Raw genomic sequence first — 17,055 nt, 5'->3', positions numbered from 1 at the left:
GCTACGTCACGTCCGGAGAGACAGATAGGAAGACGCATCGGAAGTGGCTTGCGTTCCAGCAAATGGAACGCAAACTGCTGATCTATTAGTTTATATTTGTTTTATTTGTTTTTTAGGTAAGATTGTCTGGATTATAAAGTTATTTGTACGGATGAGATATAGTGGGAAGTACATCTATGTGCAGTGTTCCTATACAGTCTAATTAAGAGAATTAAAGAGTGACCAATGGGAATGTGTTAAAGGGTATTTAAGGAAGTAGTGGATAACAGTACTCACACCTTGAGAAAGGCTCTATATGAGCAGAAACGCGTTGGTGAGTTAAGGAGCAGCAGTGAGAGAGCCAGGTGACGGGGTTGGAGCACAGTTACCACGGAATAAAAACCAGGAGGATTACACGAACCTAACCCGGGAGGCGACTGTTTAGACCTCCTTGTATGCTATTTTGGGGTGTATGCTGTCCTATGCCCCCATCATATCTGGTACGCTGCTTGCCATTATGTGTTTTAATGTTACAATAAACTACTTCATATACCTTTTTTTGAGGAACATTGAATCAAAAGTGATATATCCACTACTCAGAACATCATAGGAATTCATACGGGGGAACTCCCTCATCTTTACATTTCTTGAAACTTGATCACCACCCTAGTGGAGCGCAGGGAACTGCAAGTACTGTATTTTTATCTTGATGTTTACAGGGTGTAAGTGACCACCCAGGCAGTTACTGCAGCACCATTGAATTGGAGTGCTTATTTCTTTGTTATTTTGGTTGATTACAAATTCCCCATTTACGCTGCAATTTTAAAAGAGATGCATTAATTCTATTATTTATTTATTTTATTCTTATTTATTCTATTTCCATCCACTGAAATACACATTTTATCATCTCTTGTCATTTTAACACCATTCATCATAGAACTGCACACAGTCAGGATAAGCTTTCTATGATCGCCTGTCTTTCTCCAAGCAAATACGAGCACTCATCCTGTTTTACAGTCTGTATTACCACTAGGGACACGTCTGTCTGACGAAATACAGGCACCCACTCCACAATTACTATATTCATCATTACACAAATATTAAATACATAACCTCTAAATAACTTTCTTCTAACCTGAGCTGTGGGTGATCAGTCCACAGTCTAAAAAATGTATAGTACCTCAATACAGTTACCTCTATTTTTAGCAATATTACTTAAATGCAACAACACACAATATAAAATCATCTCTGAGTTCAACTTTAGCTACACCCACTGGTCACCCGTTTCCTCCCACTCTTACATAATATCTCGGAGTACAGAAATATATATATATATACACACTGTATATACATATTTAGTGTTAACTCTAGCTCCGGTGGCAGGCAGGGTGCCGGAGCTAGAGAAGGCAACCTTATGGCGCGCGCCCGAAAAGGGGGCGTGGTCATGAAAAGGGGGCGTGTCTATAAGACGCGTCCCCTTTTCGTCATACTTGGGGGCGTGCCCGGCGCTTACGGACATGCCAGGCAGCCCCCAAGCGCTGCAGAAAGGGAGAATAGATTCCTCTCCCCACTTGTTAAGGTAGTGAAGAAAAGATACAAAAGAAAAAGTTTTACATCCGCCCACATCTATTGGTTATATCATGTAACCCCATATTCAATAACCAGGCAGTTGTATATGGGTTGGGGGTGCTGCCAGCAGACAAATGGTAATAATACCCAAGTGTACAAAATTATCAAGAGAGAAAAGTTTTGCCTGTGGTGCGGCGATGATAAAAATATATAATTCTTTATTAGATATACATTAAAAAATCCCTGTTTAGGGAAAGATGCTCAGCGAAATAATTGTTTAAAATGACAGAAAAGTTCTGTGTGTTAAAAGTTAGAAATGTGCAATAAAATCAAAAGTTATCTTCGCTGTGTCCTCATTATTTATTATTATGTTATATATTGTTCAACACGGTTGTATACTACAAAAATGAAAAGAGTTTTTTAAGAAGGCGATTCAATTGAGACCTCTCAATTATATGTGGTTATATAATTATTTAGACATTTAATAGTTGTGGCTTGTAAATTATCCTACCAGTTAATATAATTTTAAAAAGGTCTCACTTATTCCTAATTAATTGATTCTCTTAAGGATCGGATATATTGCCATCCTATGTTGGTAAGTGTACAAGTGTCTTCTATATTAGAGGGTAAGATCTTTCTGATCTCATATTACCACCCTATATATCAGTTCCAGACCTCATATAAGTCTTATGTAGTATAGTTATTCTTATTTGGTTCAAGAAAATCAATACACAATAAAGTCAACATCAATGATTGATGTAGGATTGAGCTTATTATTGTCAGAGGTTTAGTACATATGATATTTTTTGTTCTCTGATAATTCATCCGAGACATTAATTAAATATTTTCAATTACAAATATTACATCTCCTCATTCTATTATCAGAGAACTGTCATATCCCATAGCCTCAATACGCCTACTGACAGTCTGTGCTGCACGGATGTTTGCAACAATGTTTCTCTGATCGCTAAGTGGTGACTTATGTAGCTCTAAGCCACCTATTTGTTGCACTTATGATGAAACTTTTCTCTCTTGATAATTTTGTAAACTAAGGTAGTGAAGAAATCTGACCGGTGTTCTGTAGGTGTTGTAAAGGAAATAGCAAAGTGCCTCCATTTTTGGTGACATGAATTTCACTTGCCCAAAATTATACATAAAGGGTCAAGTACTTGCACACTCTATCAGATAAACATTTTCATAGGGAACGGTCCTTAAAGTAATCTCAACTAATTTCTTCATTTAAATGCGTACAAAGCAAAATGGCTGTGCAAAGGCCATATTGACTTTCGTGAACTGCATTCATTTAAAACATGTAAATATGGAATTATGTAAACATGTTTTCCACAGCGGTCTCATGTGTATTACTACATGATACAAGGCCAGGCCTGGGCTCCCTATTACTACATCACCTTGTGGGATGGAGCAGAGCAGGACACCTATATACACACAGGCACTCTGTAATGAGGTCTCATGTGTATTACTACATGATACAAGGCCGGGCCTGGGCTCCTTATTACTACATCACCCTGTGGGATGGAGCAGAGCAGGACACCTATATACACACAGACTCTCTGTAATGGGGTCTCATGTGTATTACTACATGATACAAGGCCAGGCCTGGGCTCCCTATTACTACATCACCTTGTGGGATGGAGCAGAGCAGGACACCTATATACACACAGGCTCTCTGTAATGAGGTCGCATGTGTATTACTACATGATACAAGGCCAGGCCTGGGCTCCCTATTACTACATCACCCTGTGGTATGGGGCAGAGCAGGACACCTATATACACACAGGCTCTCTGTAATGAGGTCTCATGTGTATTACTACATGATACAAGGCCAGGCCTGGGCTCCCTATTACTACATCGCCCTGTGGGATGGAGCAGAGCAGGCCCCTTGGCTGCTGTCCCTGGAAATCAGCCACCTGATGCACAGTAACTAGCTGCACCCCAGCTCCCAGGCCCTTGTCACCTGCTGCTCCTACCACTAGCAGGAGAGGCCGGCCAGGAATCTTGTGTGTATGAAGGAGCTTGAGCTGGGGTGCTGTGCAGACCAGGGAGGACTTCAGCCATATCCCCCCATGAGTTGCCTCTGTGGAATAACAATGACCATATGTCCAGATGTTGGGTAAGCAGGAAATGGCCAGAAGATATCAGGGTGGGTGGTGAGAGTGATACAGAGTATAACTAGCCCCACACCAGCTGTATGATATTGCCGGTTTGGCCTTTTTAAACAAAACTTTAATACAATTATGTCACAATTCATGGTCATTAAATACACATTCATTAAGCTCATTTCTACAAATGACATCGTATCAGCCATAGAAAGCACCACTATATATGTTCTTGTTTTATGCAGGAGACACTGACATAAAGTAACATCTCAGGCATAAGGTGACAATACAGTAGCTGTGTCATGTGTCTGACTCATGGGGGTTCCTAAGATATTACTGGTGTCATACAGGGGCTGTGACAGCTGGTGCTTTCCCTGCTAATCATCACACTAACTACATACACTGCTCCATGCTAACATATTACTGGTGTCATAAAGGCGTTGTGACTGCTGGTGCTTTCCCTGCTAGATAATCACACTGACTGCACACACTACTCCATGCTAACATATTACTGGTGTCATACAGGGGTTGTGACTGCTGGTGCTTTCCCTGCTAGATAATCACACTGACTGCATACACTACTCCATGCTAACATATTACTGGTGTCATACAGGGGCTGTGACCGCTGGTGCTTTCCCTGCTAATCATCACACTGACTGCATACACTGCTCCATGCTAACATATTACTGGTGTCATACAGGGGCTGTGACTGCTGGTGCTTTCCCTGCTAATCATCACACTAACTGCATACACTGCTCCATGCTAACATATTACTGGTGTCATACAGGGGCTGTGACTGCTGGTGCTTTCCCTGCTAATCATCACACTAACTGCATACACTGCTCCATGCTAACATATTACTGGTGTCATACAGGGGCTGTGACTGCTGGTGCTTTCCCTGCTAGATAATCACACTGACTGCACACACTGCTCCATGCTAACATATTACTGGTGTCATACAGGGGCTGTGACCGCTGGTGCTTTCCCTGCTAATCATCACACTAACTGCATACACTGCTCCATGCTAACATATGACTGGTGTCATAAAGGGGTTGTGACTGCTGGTGCTTTCCCTGCTAATCATCACACTGACTGCATACACTGCTCCATGCTAACATGTTACTGGTGTCATACAGGGGCTGTGACTGCTGGTGCTTTCCCTGCTAGATAATCATCATTTTCATTCCTGTTTGGATAAAATGTGAAGAGTATTTTTACTCAGCTGAAAAAAATATGGTGCAGCCATTGCCAAATGTACACTCACGGAGATTTATCTACACAAAAGTGTATCCGCAGGTGTCTCCTTATACTGCAAAGCCCAGGTGAGTACAGTGACCACTTCTAGTGTATACGCTGTTAGCCTGTAAGAATGAAGCTGGTAATCACACACAGGACTCACATGTGTCTCAGAGATGGATATACCACAATATTCATGGATCCCCCAGGGAGACAGCAGCTTTGTAGTGGGAGTGATCCGATTTCTGCATGACATTAGCCCACAGATGTTTGTGGACCTTCTAGTTTGTGTACATGACATATAAAACAATATAAACCGTAAAGAAATAATTGGATGCGTGAAACTGGTTCAGTATAATAAATAGCAGTTTTTAATGATACTTTGTTAGTTAATAAAAAATGATAAACATTCGGTCCCTCAAATCCCAATACATGAAGATGATTGGCTGCATTTTCTACATGGAGAACCAGAGAAATAAAACTACACAATATTACAATGTAGCATGTATACAATTATTAGTACATACAGCACAATATTACAATGTAGCATGTATACAATTATTAGTACATACAGCACAATATTTCATTTCATAGATATTTATATCCTCATTCTCTAAGCTCGGGAAGGAGAGAGAATAGTATATATATATATACATACACAGAAATATACACATACTGGGGACACCACTCGGAGCACCAGGAACATTCACATATAGGACAGTCCTTACTGCTCACGGTTGTTGTGCCCTGATAATGATATTTATAATTATTTGTCACACTAACTGTTTATATCTACCCATTGCTCTGGGTACTTGGTCTCCTTGCAGGATATAATGGAGGGGAAGGGGCTGGTGGCAGAAACTTATCTGTCAGGTCTCTGACCTTATGGTCTGTTATTAGATGACAGAACTGTTTCCGCCTTGGTCACTGTTCCTAGTGTCATTCTACACCCTTTTATACCATTTGGGTGATCCAAATCCAAAACCTACTATACACACTGCAGTCACTTTCCTTTCAAAATAGAGCAAGAAAAGTAACAGCAGATACGAGGACTGTAATACAAACTATGACCACTCACAAAACAGAAATGTCAGAGGTCAGGATAAATGCTGTTTAATAAGATGTTATTTAAAAAAAAAAAAAATTAATTTGTAAACACTGTTTCTCTAATGTAAATAAAGGGTGGTCTAATGAGACCTGATTTCTGATGATCAAAACATGAGAGTAGCTAATCTGTGTGATATCTTTTATGTGAAATAAGATCTGATTTCTGGGTAAAAATTTTCATGGAAATGACTTTTCCCCTATGTGACTTCTCTGATGTATCACAAGATATGATTTCTGTGTAATACATTTCTAACACTCAGAGCATGGTAATAGTTCCTCACCTGTGTGACTTCTCTGATGTTTAACAAGATGTGATTTCCGTGTAAAACATTTCCCACACTCAGAACATGGAAATGGTTTCTCACCTGTGTGACTTCTCTTATGTGTAATAAGAGCTGATTTCTGTGTAAAACATTTCCCACACTCAGAACATGGAAATGGTTTCTCACCTGTGTGACATCTCTGATGTGTAAAAAGATCTGATTTCTGTGTAAAACATTTCCCACACTCAGAACATGAAAATGGTTTCTCACCTGTGTGACTTCTCTGATGTGTAACAAGATCTGATTTCTGTGTAAAACATTTCCCACACTCAGAACATGGAAATGGTTTCTCACCTGTGTGACTTTTCTGATGTCTAAGAAGATGTGATTTCTGTATAAAACATTTCCCACACTCAGAACATGGAAATGGTTTATCTGTGTGATTTCTCAGATGTAGAACAAGATGTGATTTTCGTGTAAAACATTTCCCACACTCAGAACATGGAAATGGCCTCTCACCTGTGTGATTTCTCTGATGTCTGACAAGATCTGATTTCTGTGTAAAACATTTCCCACACTCTGAACATGGAAATGGTTTCTCATATGTGTGACTTTTTTGATGTGCAACAAGAACTGATTTCTGTGTAAAACATTTCCCACACTCAGAACATGGAAATGGCCTCTCACCTGTGTGACTTCTCAGATGTATAACAAGATTTGATTTTTGTGTAAAACATTTCCCACACTCAGAACATGGAAATGGTTTCTCACCTGTGTGACTTCTCAGATGTATGCAAAGCTTTGATTTCTGTATAAAACATTTCCCACACTCAGAACATGGAAATGGCCTTTCACATACCTTAGGTGGCTGATGGGGAATACGATTTGTTTTCTGTGTGCGACTTTTGGCTTCTATAGAAGAAGGAAATATTTTATCTAGCCTAAGAGCTGTAATAGAGGTACCAGGAGAACATTCCTCATTATACGCAGCATCAGGTGATACATATGCATTGTGAGGTACGGGATGTATAATTGGGGTAATGGGGTTTTCTCCCAGGGAATCTTGTTTGATGTCATTATCTTCTACTTTACAATCTGTAGATAAAACTATATTCTCCTTCCAGAAATTCCTGCTGTTACATCCATCTGCTGGGAATAAAATATATAAATGTCCCATAAATAACATTTTTCATAAAGACTATCATTAAAGGTCCTTAAATCACCATCTAATGGATAAATTCACGATGCTCTACTGTAAAACTCATCCACTGACATGTTACGCTGTTATGTATAGAGCAGGGATTACAGCTTTATTGTAATCATTTGTGCTGGTTACTCGTGAGAGTAACATGCAGTGATAACACAGTACAGTGATAACATAAACCCCTCTGCATACTATCAGGGTTAGTGCTGGCATCTGACTGACATAACCCTGTCCCACCTAACTATGGTGTATACCCATTAACACAGGGCTCGACAAATCCCAGGGGTCAGGTCGCCATGGTGACCAGATTTTGCTACCTGGCTGACAGATTTTGCAGGGAGGGCGGAAGCAGATCCTTGTCAGTCCCAGCGGAGATTACTTTCTGTAGCATTGCAGCAGTCATTTCATGCACAGGAGTGCATGTGCTGAGAGTTGCCTGCGGTGACTGTTTGTCTTGCACTGCGCCGACTCCTCCTCTCAGTCCCAGCCTGTGGTGATGTCATCACTCTGTCGCGGCCTGCGGCAACTCCTCCTCTCCGCCCCAGTTTGCGTCCTAACTCCGACTGCATAGAGCTCTCCAGTAAGAGGGTCTATGCATGGCCAAGGATTGCAGAGCAGCTTCAGAGATATCGGTGTGACCACTACGGAGAACGGAGGGATGGATGGTTGCGGAGGGGTGGTTTGCCGGTGGGTACCCCATAGTTGTGTGGCCATTGCGGTTGATTTAATGGGGGGGAGGTTAGCTGCTCATTATTGTGGCCGCGGGGAAGGGTTTGTTTGCCCGGGGGGGTAGCTGCACAGCATTGTGGCTGCGGAGGGGTGGTTTGCCTGGGGTACCCCCTTAGTAGTGGGGGATGGTTGCCCAGAGAGAAGGTGCACAGGAATGTAGCCCCGGGGAGGGGGGGGTTGTAGTACTTTCTGGCTCCATTGTTTTATGTGCAAATGTGGTTTATTACTGGAGGGGGTGGGGGGTGGAGTAGAAGAGCTGTGCAGAGAAGTGAGGAGGGCTCCATGTTACTATAGCCATTCAACTGCGGCCATTCTGTGGACTAGTATAGTGTGTATAACAGTTGCATAACACACAGAGCTGTGTTCCTCACTCCTATCAATTTTTTGGGGGGACGGTGGTCTGGCTCCTACACTTTCATCCTGGCTCCTAGATTTTAGAAGAATATGACAAGCCCGGCATTAACACTTATATTACCAGCAAGTTACAAATCTGAACAGTGACTTTTAAGAAGATTATATATATATTTTTTTTTTTTTTTATTTTATTTTTTTATTGATTTATTATTGTAAAACATCTGTATTATGCTGGGGTCCATGCAATATTTATTAGACAACTTTTAATAAATTAGATATTCTTCTGAACTGCACCTAGGAATTATATTTATCAGACAGACTGGTATAGCGCAGGTCATGTGATGTTTTTCTTTGGTTCATATTTATGAAACTGCAGAGTTTTTACTTTTGAACAGCTGTTTAGCCAGTACTAAGGGATTATTATTATTTATGTTAGCGATAATCAGCACCAACTGTTTATTCTCACATCCAATCTGGGGGACACTGGACCATAGGACATTCAGAAGCTGTCCCTAGGGGAGGGTACACTCAGAAAACCCAGCACTAGCATCCTTGGATGCAAAAAGCCGGTCGCCCGACACAAGCTGGAGGCTCCTGGACACAGGGAGAGACAGGAGGTCTGGGCTCCACAGACTGGTGTGTGACCTCCGGAACTTGGTAACCAGGAACCAAGTGCTGTCCTGTCCCTTTGTCTGTCATTGGGAGTTTTATGTACATTCTGCTTGTATATTCCCAACTGCCTCCAGATCAGTACAGCCACCCCTTCAGGCTCTAGCCTCTGTACTGTGTCATCTGGTCCAAGCAGACCTCAGGCAGCAGCCAGTGGGAGGCGATAACAGCGGAGGCAGGATGCAACAGGGGCCGAGGCTGCAGCAGCCAACAGCAGAGAAGCTGGGCTCTTCAGCAGCAGGATGCTGGTGCTTGGCTCTGCCTCCTCCAAGCAGCACCATCCTCTTCTGCAGCTGACTCCATCTTCCATTCTGTCTCCATCTGCTTCCCCCCCTTATCCCTGCCACCTTTTACTGCTCCTTCCTTCCTTTTCCCAGCTTCCTGGAGCCCCAAGTACTAGATTCTAGGTTTAGATTCATGATAAACCAACAGCAGTTGCATGGCATGGCTGGGGTGACCCACTACTACCACCAGCTCCAGAGCCCATCACCTCTTACAAATCTTATCTCCTCTGCCCTGAGTGGGCCAGGTATGGACAGAAATGACAGCAGCCCTCTATAGCGAGTATGGTAACCCCACAGCCCTCCATTATGAACAAGGAGGAGAGTAACAACCAATGAGAACCATCACCACCACGTAATGTCCCCAGCAGATAGTGGTGGATGTTATTTCTGCTACTTTCCAAATTGCCAAGAGAACGACCAATGAAAATGTGTCTGACAAGTTTACAGTGTACATAAAGTTTATAGTCACTGCTGGGTACTGTCATTACATAGGACATTAGTGACCGGCCTTACTATAACTACAAACCATGGCTGCCACTGTATACATGAGATCATGGAAGGTTGCGAGGGAATAAAGTAACATAACATGAAGGCGCTCATAGTGTAGTAAATAAAACACAAAATGATGGCTGTAAAATAGGTAGTGTATGGATCTGCTTATCTGAGCAAGGTTCCACTCATGGGTAATGGAAATCAGGATAACGTCATCCACTTGGACACTTTTTGAACCACTTTTAATGATGTAAAAATCTGGAATACAGCCCTACACCAAGCACACAGAGAACTACTAAACGCGTCAGAATGAAACATCTAGTGGGTTAGACCGTGCACTCATCCACTGACTTATTTCAGAGCCCTGATTCATCGCAGTGGGCAGAGTGTGCGTGGAAACCAGTCTACAGAAGTGTGGTAAGGATTCACATATTTCTACTTGATACATACTACGGGTTACAGTCAGTATCCCAGTAGCCGCAATGCCGGCACTGATATTACCGGAGCCGGAATATCGATGCCTATCACAACCCCAACATCCTGACCGCCAGAATACCAAAGGTAAGTAGCGGGGTAGGTTAGCTTACCGAACAACAAGTGTAGGTATCCTAGACGACTGCCGGCATCCCATACCGATTCCTATACTAAGATCCACAATTTATGCTATTGTCTGGTATGAGTAAAATATTACATCCATTAAAGACATTCAGTCATGGTCTGATTGCCTTTCCATGTCTCATTTAATTGTGGACGGATCTGCAGTAACCACCTCTAATTAGATTTAGAAATTAACAAACTGCTCACTAACAGAGGAGGGTGTAGGATATAAAATTGTTGTATTGACTGAGCAAGGAGAATATGTGACTCTTCTGTGATAAGTGTTTATTACTCACCTGTGCTGATCTCTGTAGGGATTTCCTCCTCCTTACACTGCTGATAACCCCTCACATACGTCTCTTCATTTTCCTCTGCATCGTCTGCCTTATTATCAGTCAAATACGTCTCTTCTTCTCCCTCTGTATCTTCTGCCTTTATATCAGTCACACACGTCTCCTCTTCTCCTTCTGTATCTTCTACCTTTATATCAGTCACACGCGTCTCCTCTTCTCCTTCTGTATCTTCTGCCTTTATATCAGTCACATACATCTCCTCTTCTCCCTCTATATCTTCTGCCTTCATGTCAGTCACATACGTCTCCTCTTCTCCCAATATATCTTCTGCCTCATTATAAGTCATATATGTCTCTTCTTCTCCTTCTGTATCTTCTGCCTTCATATCAGTTACACACATCTCTTCTTCTCCTTCTATATCTTCTGCCTTAATAACAATCAGGTCTTCATCCTAAAATACCCACCAAACAACAAAATAATATTTTAATAATGTCTGAGTAATTTATATCTAAATAAATATTATAATAGTATATTATCAGCATGTAAAACAATCAATTAGGTGCAGATTAATTATTTAACGCAGGTCAATTAATGAAATGTCCCCATTTCAATTTTCGGGAAGAGCCTTTATTACCTGATGCCCCTGTGCGATTCTGTGATTCTCCTTTGTATAGACCTGTGAATAAAGAGGACGGGGACATCTCTCTGGGGTATTTCTGTTACTGGGTCCATCTGTAGAAGACACACAGTGACTAGAGTACATTGTATAGAAGTGATGTGTGTACAGTAACCTAACCATATATACTGGATGGGGAAAGCTCTCTAAGTATAACTCCTTATGAGGCATTTACCAAGTATATAAGGAGGCTTCTCATAAATGTTGCAATAAACAGGTTGGAAAAATAAGAAATGTCAAAGCTCTTTATATCAGGGAATACATATCTATCATTAGTGTTTCATTTTAAGATATTTCCAAAATATATTGTCCATAGTATCTCTAAGGGTCCCCTCATCCCAGCAGTGTGATAGGACCTGTAACACTATGTCTAGGGTTCCCACATCCCCAGCAGTGTGACAGGGCAGATCTGTGACACTACGTCTAGGGTCCCCACTTCCCTAGCAGTGTGACAGGGCAGATCTGTGACACTATGTCTAGGGTCCTCACATCCCCAGCAATGTGACAGGACAGATATGTGACACTATGTATAGGGTCCTCACATCCCCAGCAGTGTCAGGGCAGATCTGTGACACTATGTCTAGGGTCCCCACATCCCCAGCAGTGTGACAGGACAGAGCTGTGACATTATGTCTAGGGTCTTCACATCCCCAGCAGTGTGACAGGGCAGATCTGTGACATTATGTCTAGGGTCCCCACATCCCCAGCAGTGTGACGGGGCAGATCTGTGACATTATGTGTAGGGTCCTCACATCCCCAGCAGTGTGACAGGGGAGACCTGAGACATTATGTCTAGGGTCCTCACATGCCCGGCAGTGTGACAGGGCAGATCTGTGACACTACGTCTAGGGTCCTCACATCCCCAGCAGTGTGACAGGGCAGATCTGTGACACTATGTCTAGGGTCCTCACATCCCCAGCAGTGTGACAGGTAGATCTGTGACACTATGTCTAGGGTCCTCACATCCCCAGCAGTATGACAGGGCAGATCTGTAACGCTATGTCTAGGGTCCTCACAACCCCAGCAGTGTGACAGGGCAGATATGTGACACTATGTCTACGGTCCTCACAACCCCAGCAGTGTGACAGGGCAGATATGTGACACTATGTCTAGGGTCACCACATCCCCAGCAGTGTGACAGGGCAGATATGTGATACTATGTCTAGGGTCCCCACATCCCCAGCAGTGTGACAGGACAGATCTGTGAGACTGAACTTCTAGGGTCCGCACATCCAGACATCAGAGAAAAATACCTAAGGAGCGTCCAGGAGAAACGCCAAACAAACAATAAGGTAACAGCAGCCCAGGGGCCAGCAAGTCTGGGGGTGACCACTAAAAATTTACTTCCAGAATTCTGCATGGAAACTACCACGCTCTCTGAATTTGGGCCCAGGGGCAGGGAGAAAAGATCCCCAGACAGTAGCCTCCTTGGCCACCGAGTGTCATCATCTTGGAGCTCCAAGAAAACAATCAGGTGGCTGTGCTGGCTAGCTCTCCCTGCATCTCCTCATGTCACTGCAGGAGGCTGCATGGGAGGCCACTCTGATTCCCTGGGAGGGGGAAGACCAGAGTCCCAAAAAGGGACCCAAATCCCCCTGGACCACCAGGGAAGAGGTAAGTGCAATGATACTTTTAACCACTTGCCTGGCAGTTCTTCACCTGCTCTAGTTGTAAAATCTCGACCAGTCAGATAAACATGAGGGCAGATGCAGGAAGAGAACCCCGGTCCCTCTGCTTGCCTGCACCCTCTCCCTCTGTGTCTGCTCTGCTACCGATCACTGCAAAGATTAGCAGCTGCTGGTAAAAAGTAAATTAACCTCACGCACCTAACGTACCTGGTGCCTGGATCCATTCTCAAATCGAGTGTCACAATGGTGGTTCTGATGTTCCTGTGTTTGAAATTTTTTTTTTTTAAGATTTGTAAAAAAAAATTACAATTGTATCAGACTTTCATACCAAACAAACCCCAGGGGCTAGTGCCGTAGCAGAACTCTTTCAGTGGTGGGGTATTGTGAGTGAGGCTCCCGGTCTATAGCTTGTATACCTGCGTCTAGGACTAGAGTCCCGAACACAGTAACTCTCACCGCATCGCTGCAGCCGCCAGGCTTAATCCCCCTCCGCACTGAGGTACTGGGATGGCTCCTAAAAATGAGAGTTATGGTAAGAACTTACCTTTGTTAACTCTCTTTCTTCAAAGTCCATAGGGTCCACACTCTCACAGAGGAGACGGGAAAACGGTGACTGGAAAAAACCTATTTGAAGCCAGGTGTGTCAGGGCGGCTGCCCTGTGGATCATATGGACTTTGAAGAAAGAGTTAAACGTAAGTTCTTACCATAACTCATTTTCTTCTTCAGGGTCCATAGGCTCCACAGGGAGACCTTGGGGATGTCCCAAAGCAGTCCTTTTAAGGGCGGGGACGCTCCTGCGCTGAGAGGAGAATCCGTCACCCAAAGGAAGCATCCTGGGAGGCAAAGGAATCAAAGGCATAGAACCTTAGAAAGGTCTGAACATAAGACCACATGACCGCCTTACAAAGCTGAACAGCCGAGGCGCCACAGCGAGCTGCCCACGTGGGACCCACAGACCGAGCAGAATGAGCAGTAACAGAAGGCGGGACAGGAAGACCCTCCTGAGTGTAAGCCTCTGAGATAGCCATACGAAGCCATCTAGCCAATGTTTGTTTATTGGCTGGCCATCCCTTCTTGTGAAATCCATAGAGCATAAACAAGGAGTCAGATTTCCTAAGGGAACTGGTACGGTCCAGGTAAATCCTGAGGGCACGGACCACATCCAAAGAGGCCTCACCAACCGAGAGGTATAGAGACTTAAAGGCCGGGACTACAATTTCTTCATTAATGTGAAAACTAGAAACAACCTTAAAGAGGAAACCAGGGTGAGCCCGAAGCACAGCCCTGTCCCTGTGAAATATCAGAAATGGGGAGCGACAGGAGAGTGCCCCTAAATCTGACACCCTTCTGGCGGAAGCAATGGCCAGAAGGAATAGAGTCTTCGCTGTCAAACCTCGTGAGTTCCACTGAAGTCAGAGGTTCAAATGGAGAGCCCTAAGCACTATAGCCAAATCCCAAGGAGTCACTGGGTGGACAAAGGGAGGCTGAATCTGGAGGACACCCTGAAGGAAGGTGCAGATGTCCGGTAGAGGAGCAATCCTTCATTGAAACCACACCAAAAAAGCAGAGACATGCACTTTCAGGGAAACTAGGCAGAGCCCAAGATCCAATCCCGCTTGAAGGAAGGCCAGAATTCTGGAAATCCGAAACACCTGGGGATCGTAACCTCGGGGACGACACCATCAAAAATATGTATGCCACACTCTGTGGTAGATCAGAGCAGAGGCTGGCTTATGAGCTCTAAGCATAGTGTTAACTACAGAGCTGGAGAATTCTCTGGACCTTAGGAGGGAGCTACGCCGTCAAAGACAGACGACCCAGGTAAAGGCAAGGACCCTGAGACAACAGGTCCGTACATTGAGGCAACAGTAACGGAGTGTCTATGGAGAGACTCTGAAAATCTGAGTACCAATGACGTCTGGGCCATGCTGGAGCCACCAGCAGGACAGTGCCTCCGTCTTGTTTGAACTTCCTTAGAACTCAAGGGAGACTGGAGGAAACAGGTACGCAAAGTGGAAGGTCCACTTTACTGACAGAGCGTCTACCAAGATAGCCTCGGCATCTCTTGTTCTGGACCCGTAAAGAGGCAGCTTGTGATTGTGACGAGAGGGCATCAGGTCCTCCTCTGGGAGGTCCCACTTGTCTACTAGGAGTTGAAACACTTCTTGGTGAGGAGACCATTCCCCGAGGATGCACGTCGTGATGGCTGAGAAAGTCTGCTTCCCAATTGAGAATTCCCAGTATGAACACTGCCGATATGGCCGGGAGATGACCTTCTGCTCATGTCAGAATGCGTGACATCTCTGTCATTGCTGCCTGACTTCGAGTGCCTCCTTGAAGGTTGATGTAGGTGGTGGAGTTGTCGGACTGCACTTGCACGGGTTTCCCCTGCCAGTAATGGCACAGTGCAACATACAAAAGTATGTGACAATTCTCACAAATACTTAGCTTTAATATGTGAGATATTAGAAACACCCTGACTACACTTGTAGGATAGGGCATGAATCAGAGAAAAGGTGTATGTATATATATATATATATATATATATATATATATATATATATATATATATATATATATATATATACATACTCACAGCTTTGTGAAAAAATGAGACCACACCAGCATAAGTCACATACAATGTAGAAAGAAACCTGCACAATGGCACTATAATCAACTACGCAGACTCAGTGTCTGTTAGGCAATAGTGCTACATACGCTGACCCAAGGGCGAAGTATGTAGGGGGACTGGACCTCAAGCTGTCCTGAGAGAGCTGCGACTAAATGGCCGCCGGAGACCTCAGAGGGGACGTGGGCAGAGGATGAGAGCAGCTCAGCAAAGCCAGACCTCAGTGGAAAGCCGAGCTGAGGGGCTGTCTCCCCAGCCTGGTCTTTAACCCTCGGGACGCTGGTTTTCTGCACCATAGTGTCCCTGGCGGTCCAGTGGAGCGTGATGGCTGGAGCCTGCGTCCACACCCAAGACCTCTGGTTTGTCCCCTGAAACCGGGACAATCTGTTCCGCTAGAGGAACCAGATCATCCGCCGGAACACCAGTCTTAAGGCCCTCAGCAAGCTGCGTAGCCCAAGCTTCCACCGCCTTGTTGACCCAACAGCTGACTAAAACGGGTCGAAGGGAGACCCCCGCTACAGTGTACATAGACTTTAAGGTAGTTTCTAACTTCCTGTCAGAAGACTCCTTTAAAGAAACCGCTCCTGGAACAGGGAGCCCCGTCTTTTTAGACAGACGTGACACTGAAGGGTCCACTGAAGGAGGTGTTTTGCATAATTTCCTTCTCTCTGCAGGAAAGGGATAGTAGGATAAAGGTTTACGCGAGATCTGAAACTTTTTATCTGGGTGTTTCCACATTGAGGTAAGGACCTCATCCATTTCCTCAGACACTGGAAAGGAGGCTGCTAGTCTTTGTTTCTTATAGATGGCCTAACTTCCACAGGGTCCATGTCCTCAACATGTAATACCTGGCGTATAGCTGCAATCAGCGCCTCTACACCCTGAGATAAAGGCTCCGCTTCCTCTGGCACCTGTTCCTCTATAGGGTCCTGTACCTCCCCTTCCTCTGTATCAGGCATGTCATCCTCTTCCGGATCATCCCACATAAGGGGATTCGGTATTAGTCTCCTAGCAGGGACACTAGAGGATTCTGCCACAGGAGGAACCTGGGCTGACATAACCCTTGTAAGCCCTTCTACAGACCTGGCTAAAGACCGCGCCCAGTCTGGTTCAGAGAAGGTGGACCTCTGAGATCTTTCAACCTCTCTCTCTCTGCGAGAAGCTTCCAGCTCAGCAGACATTTGAGACATGACTGATGTAATTTGATCAGCCCAAATAGGGTGTTGTG

At 44.2% G+C, this 17,055-nt stretch overlaps 1 protein-coding gene across 1 annotated transcript in view; it reads right to left on the bottom strand.

Annotated features, from left to right (window-relative positions):
• Window positions 1-5,249: 5,249 nt before the first annotated feature.
• LOC148454557 (uncharacterized) overlaps window positions 5,250-17,055 on the bottom strand; it is a 127,728-nt gene continuing 115,922 nt past the window's right edge. The window contains exon 10 of the mRNA XM_088460784.1: window positions 5,250-7,126. Within this exon, the coding sequence (XP_088316910.1) occupies window positions 6,258-7,126 (869 nt within the window). The 3' untranslated portion in view covers window positions 5,250-6,257. The remainder of the gene's footprint in view (window positions 7,127-17,055) is intronic.

This window comes from Taudactylus pleione, unplaced genomic scaffold (genome assembly GCF_031769625.1).
Source record: "Taudactylus pleione unplaced genomic scaffold, aTauple2 ptg000984l, whole genome shotgun sequence".
NCBI lineage: Eukaryota > Metazoa > Chordata > Amphibia > Anura > Myobatrachidae > Taudactylus > Taudactylus pleione.
The sequence above is the reverse complement of the archived record's forward strand: the minus strand, read 5'-3'. Positions and strand labels throughout refer to the sequence as shown.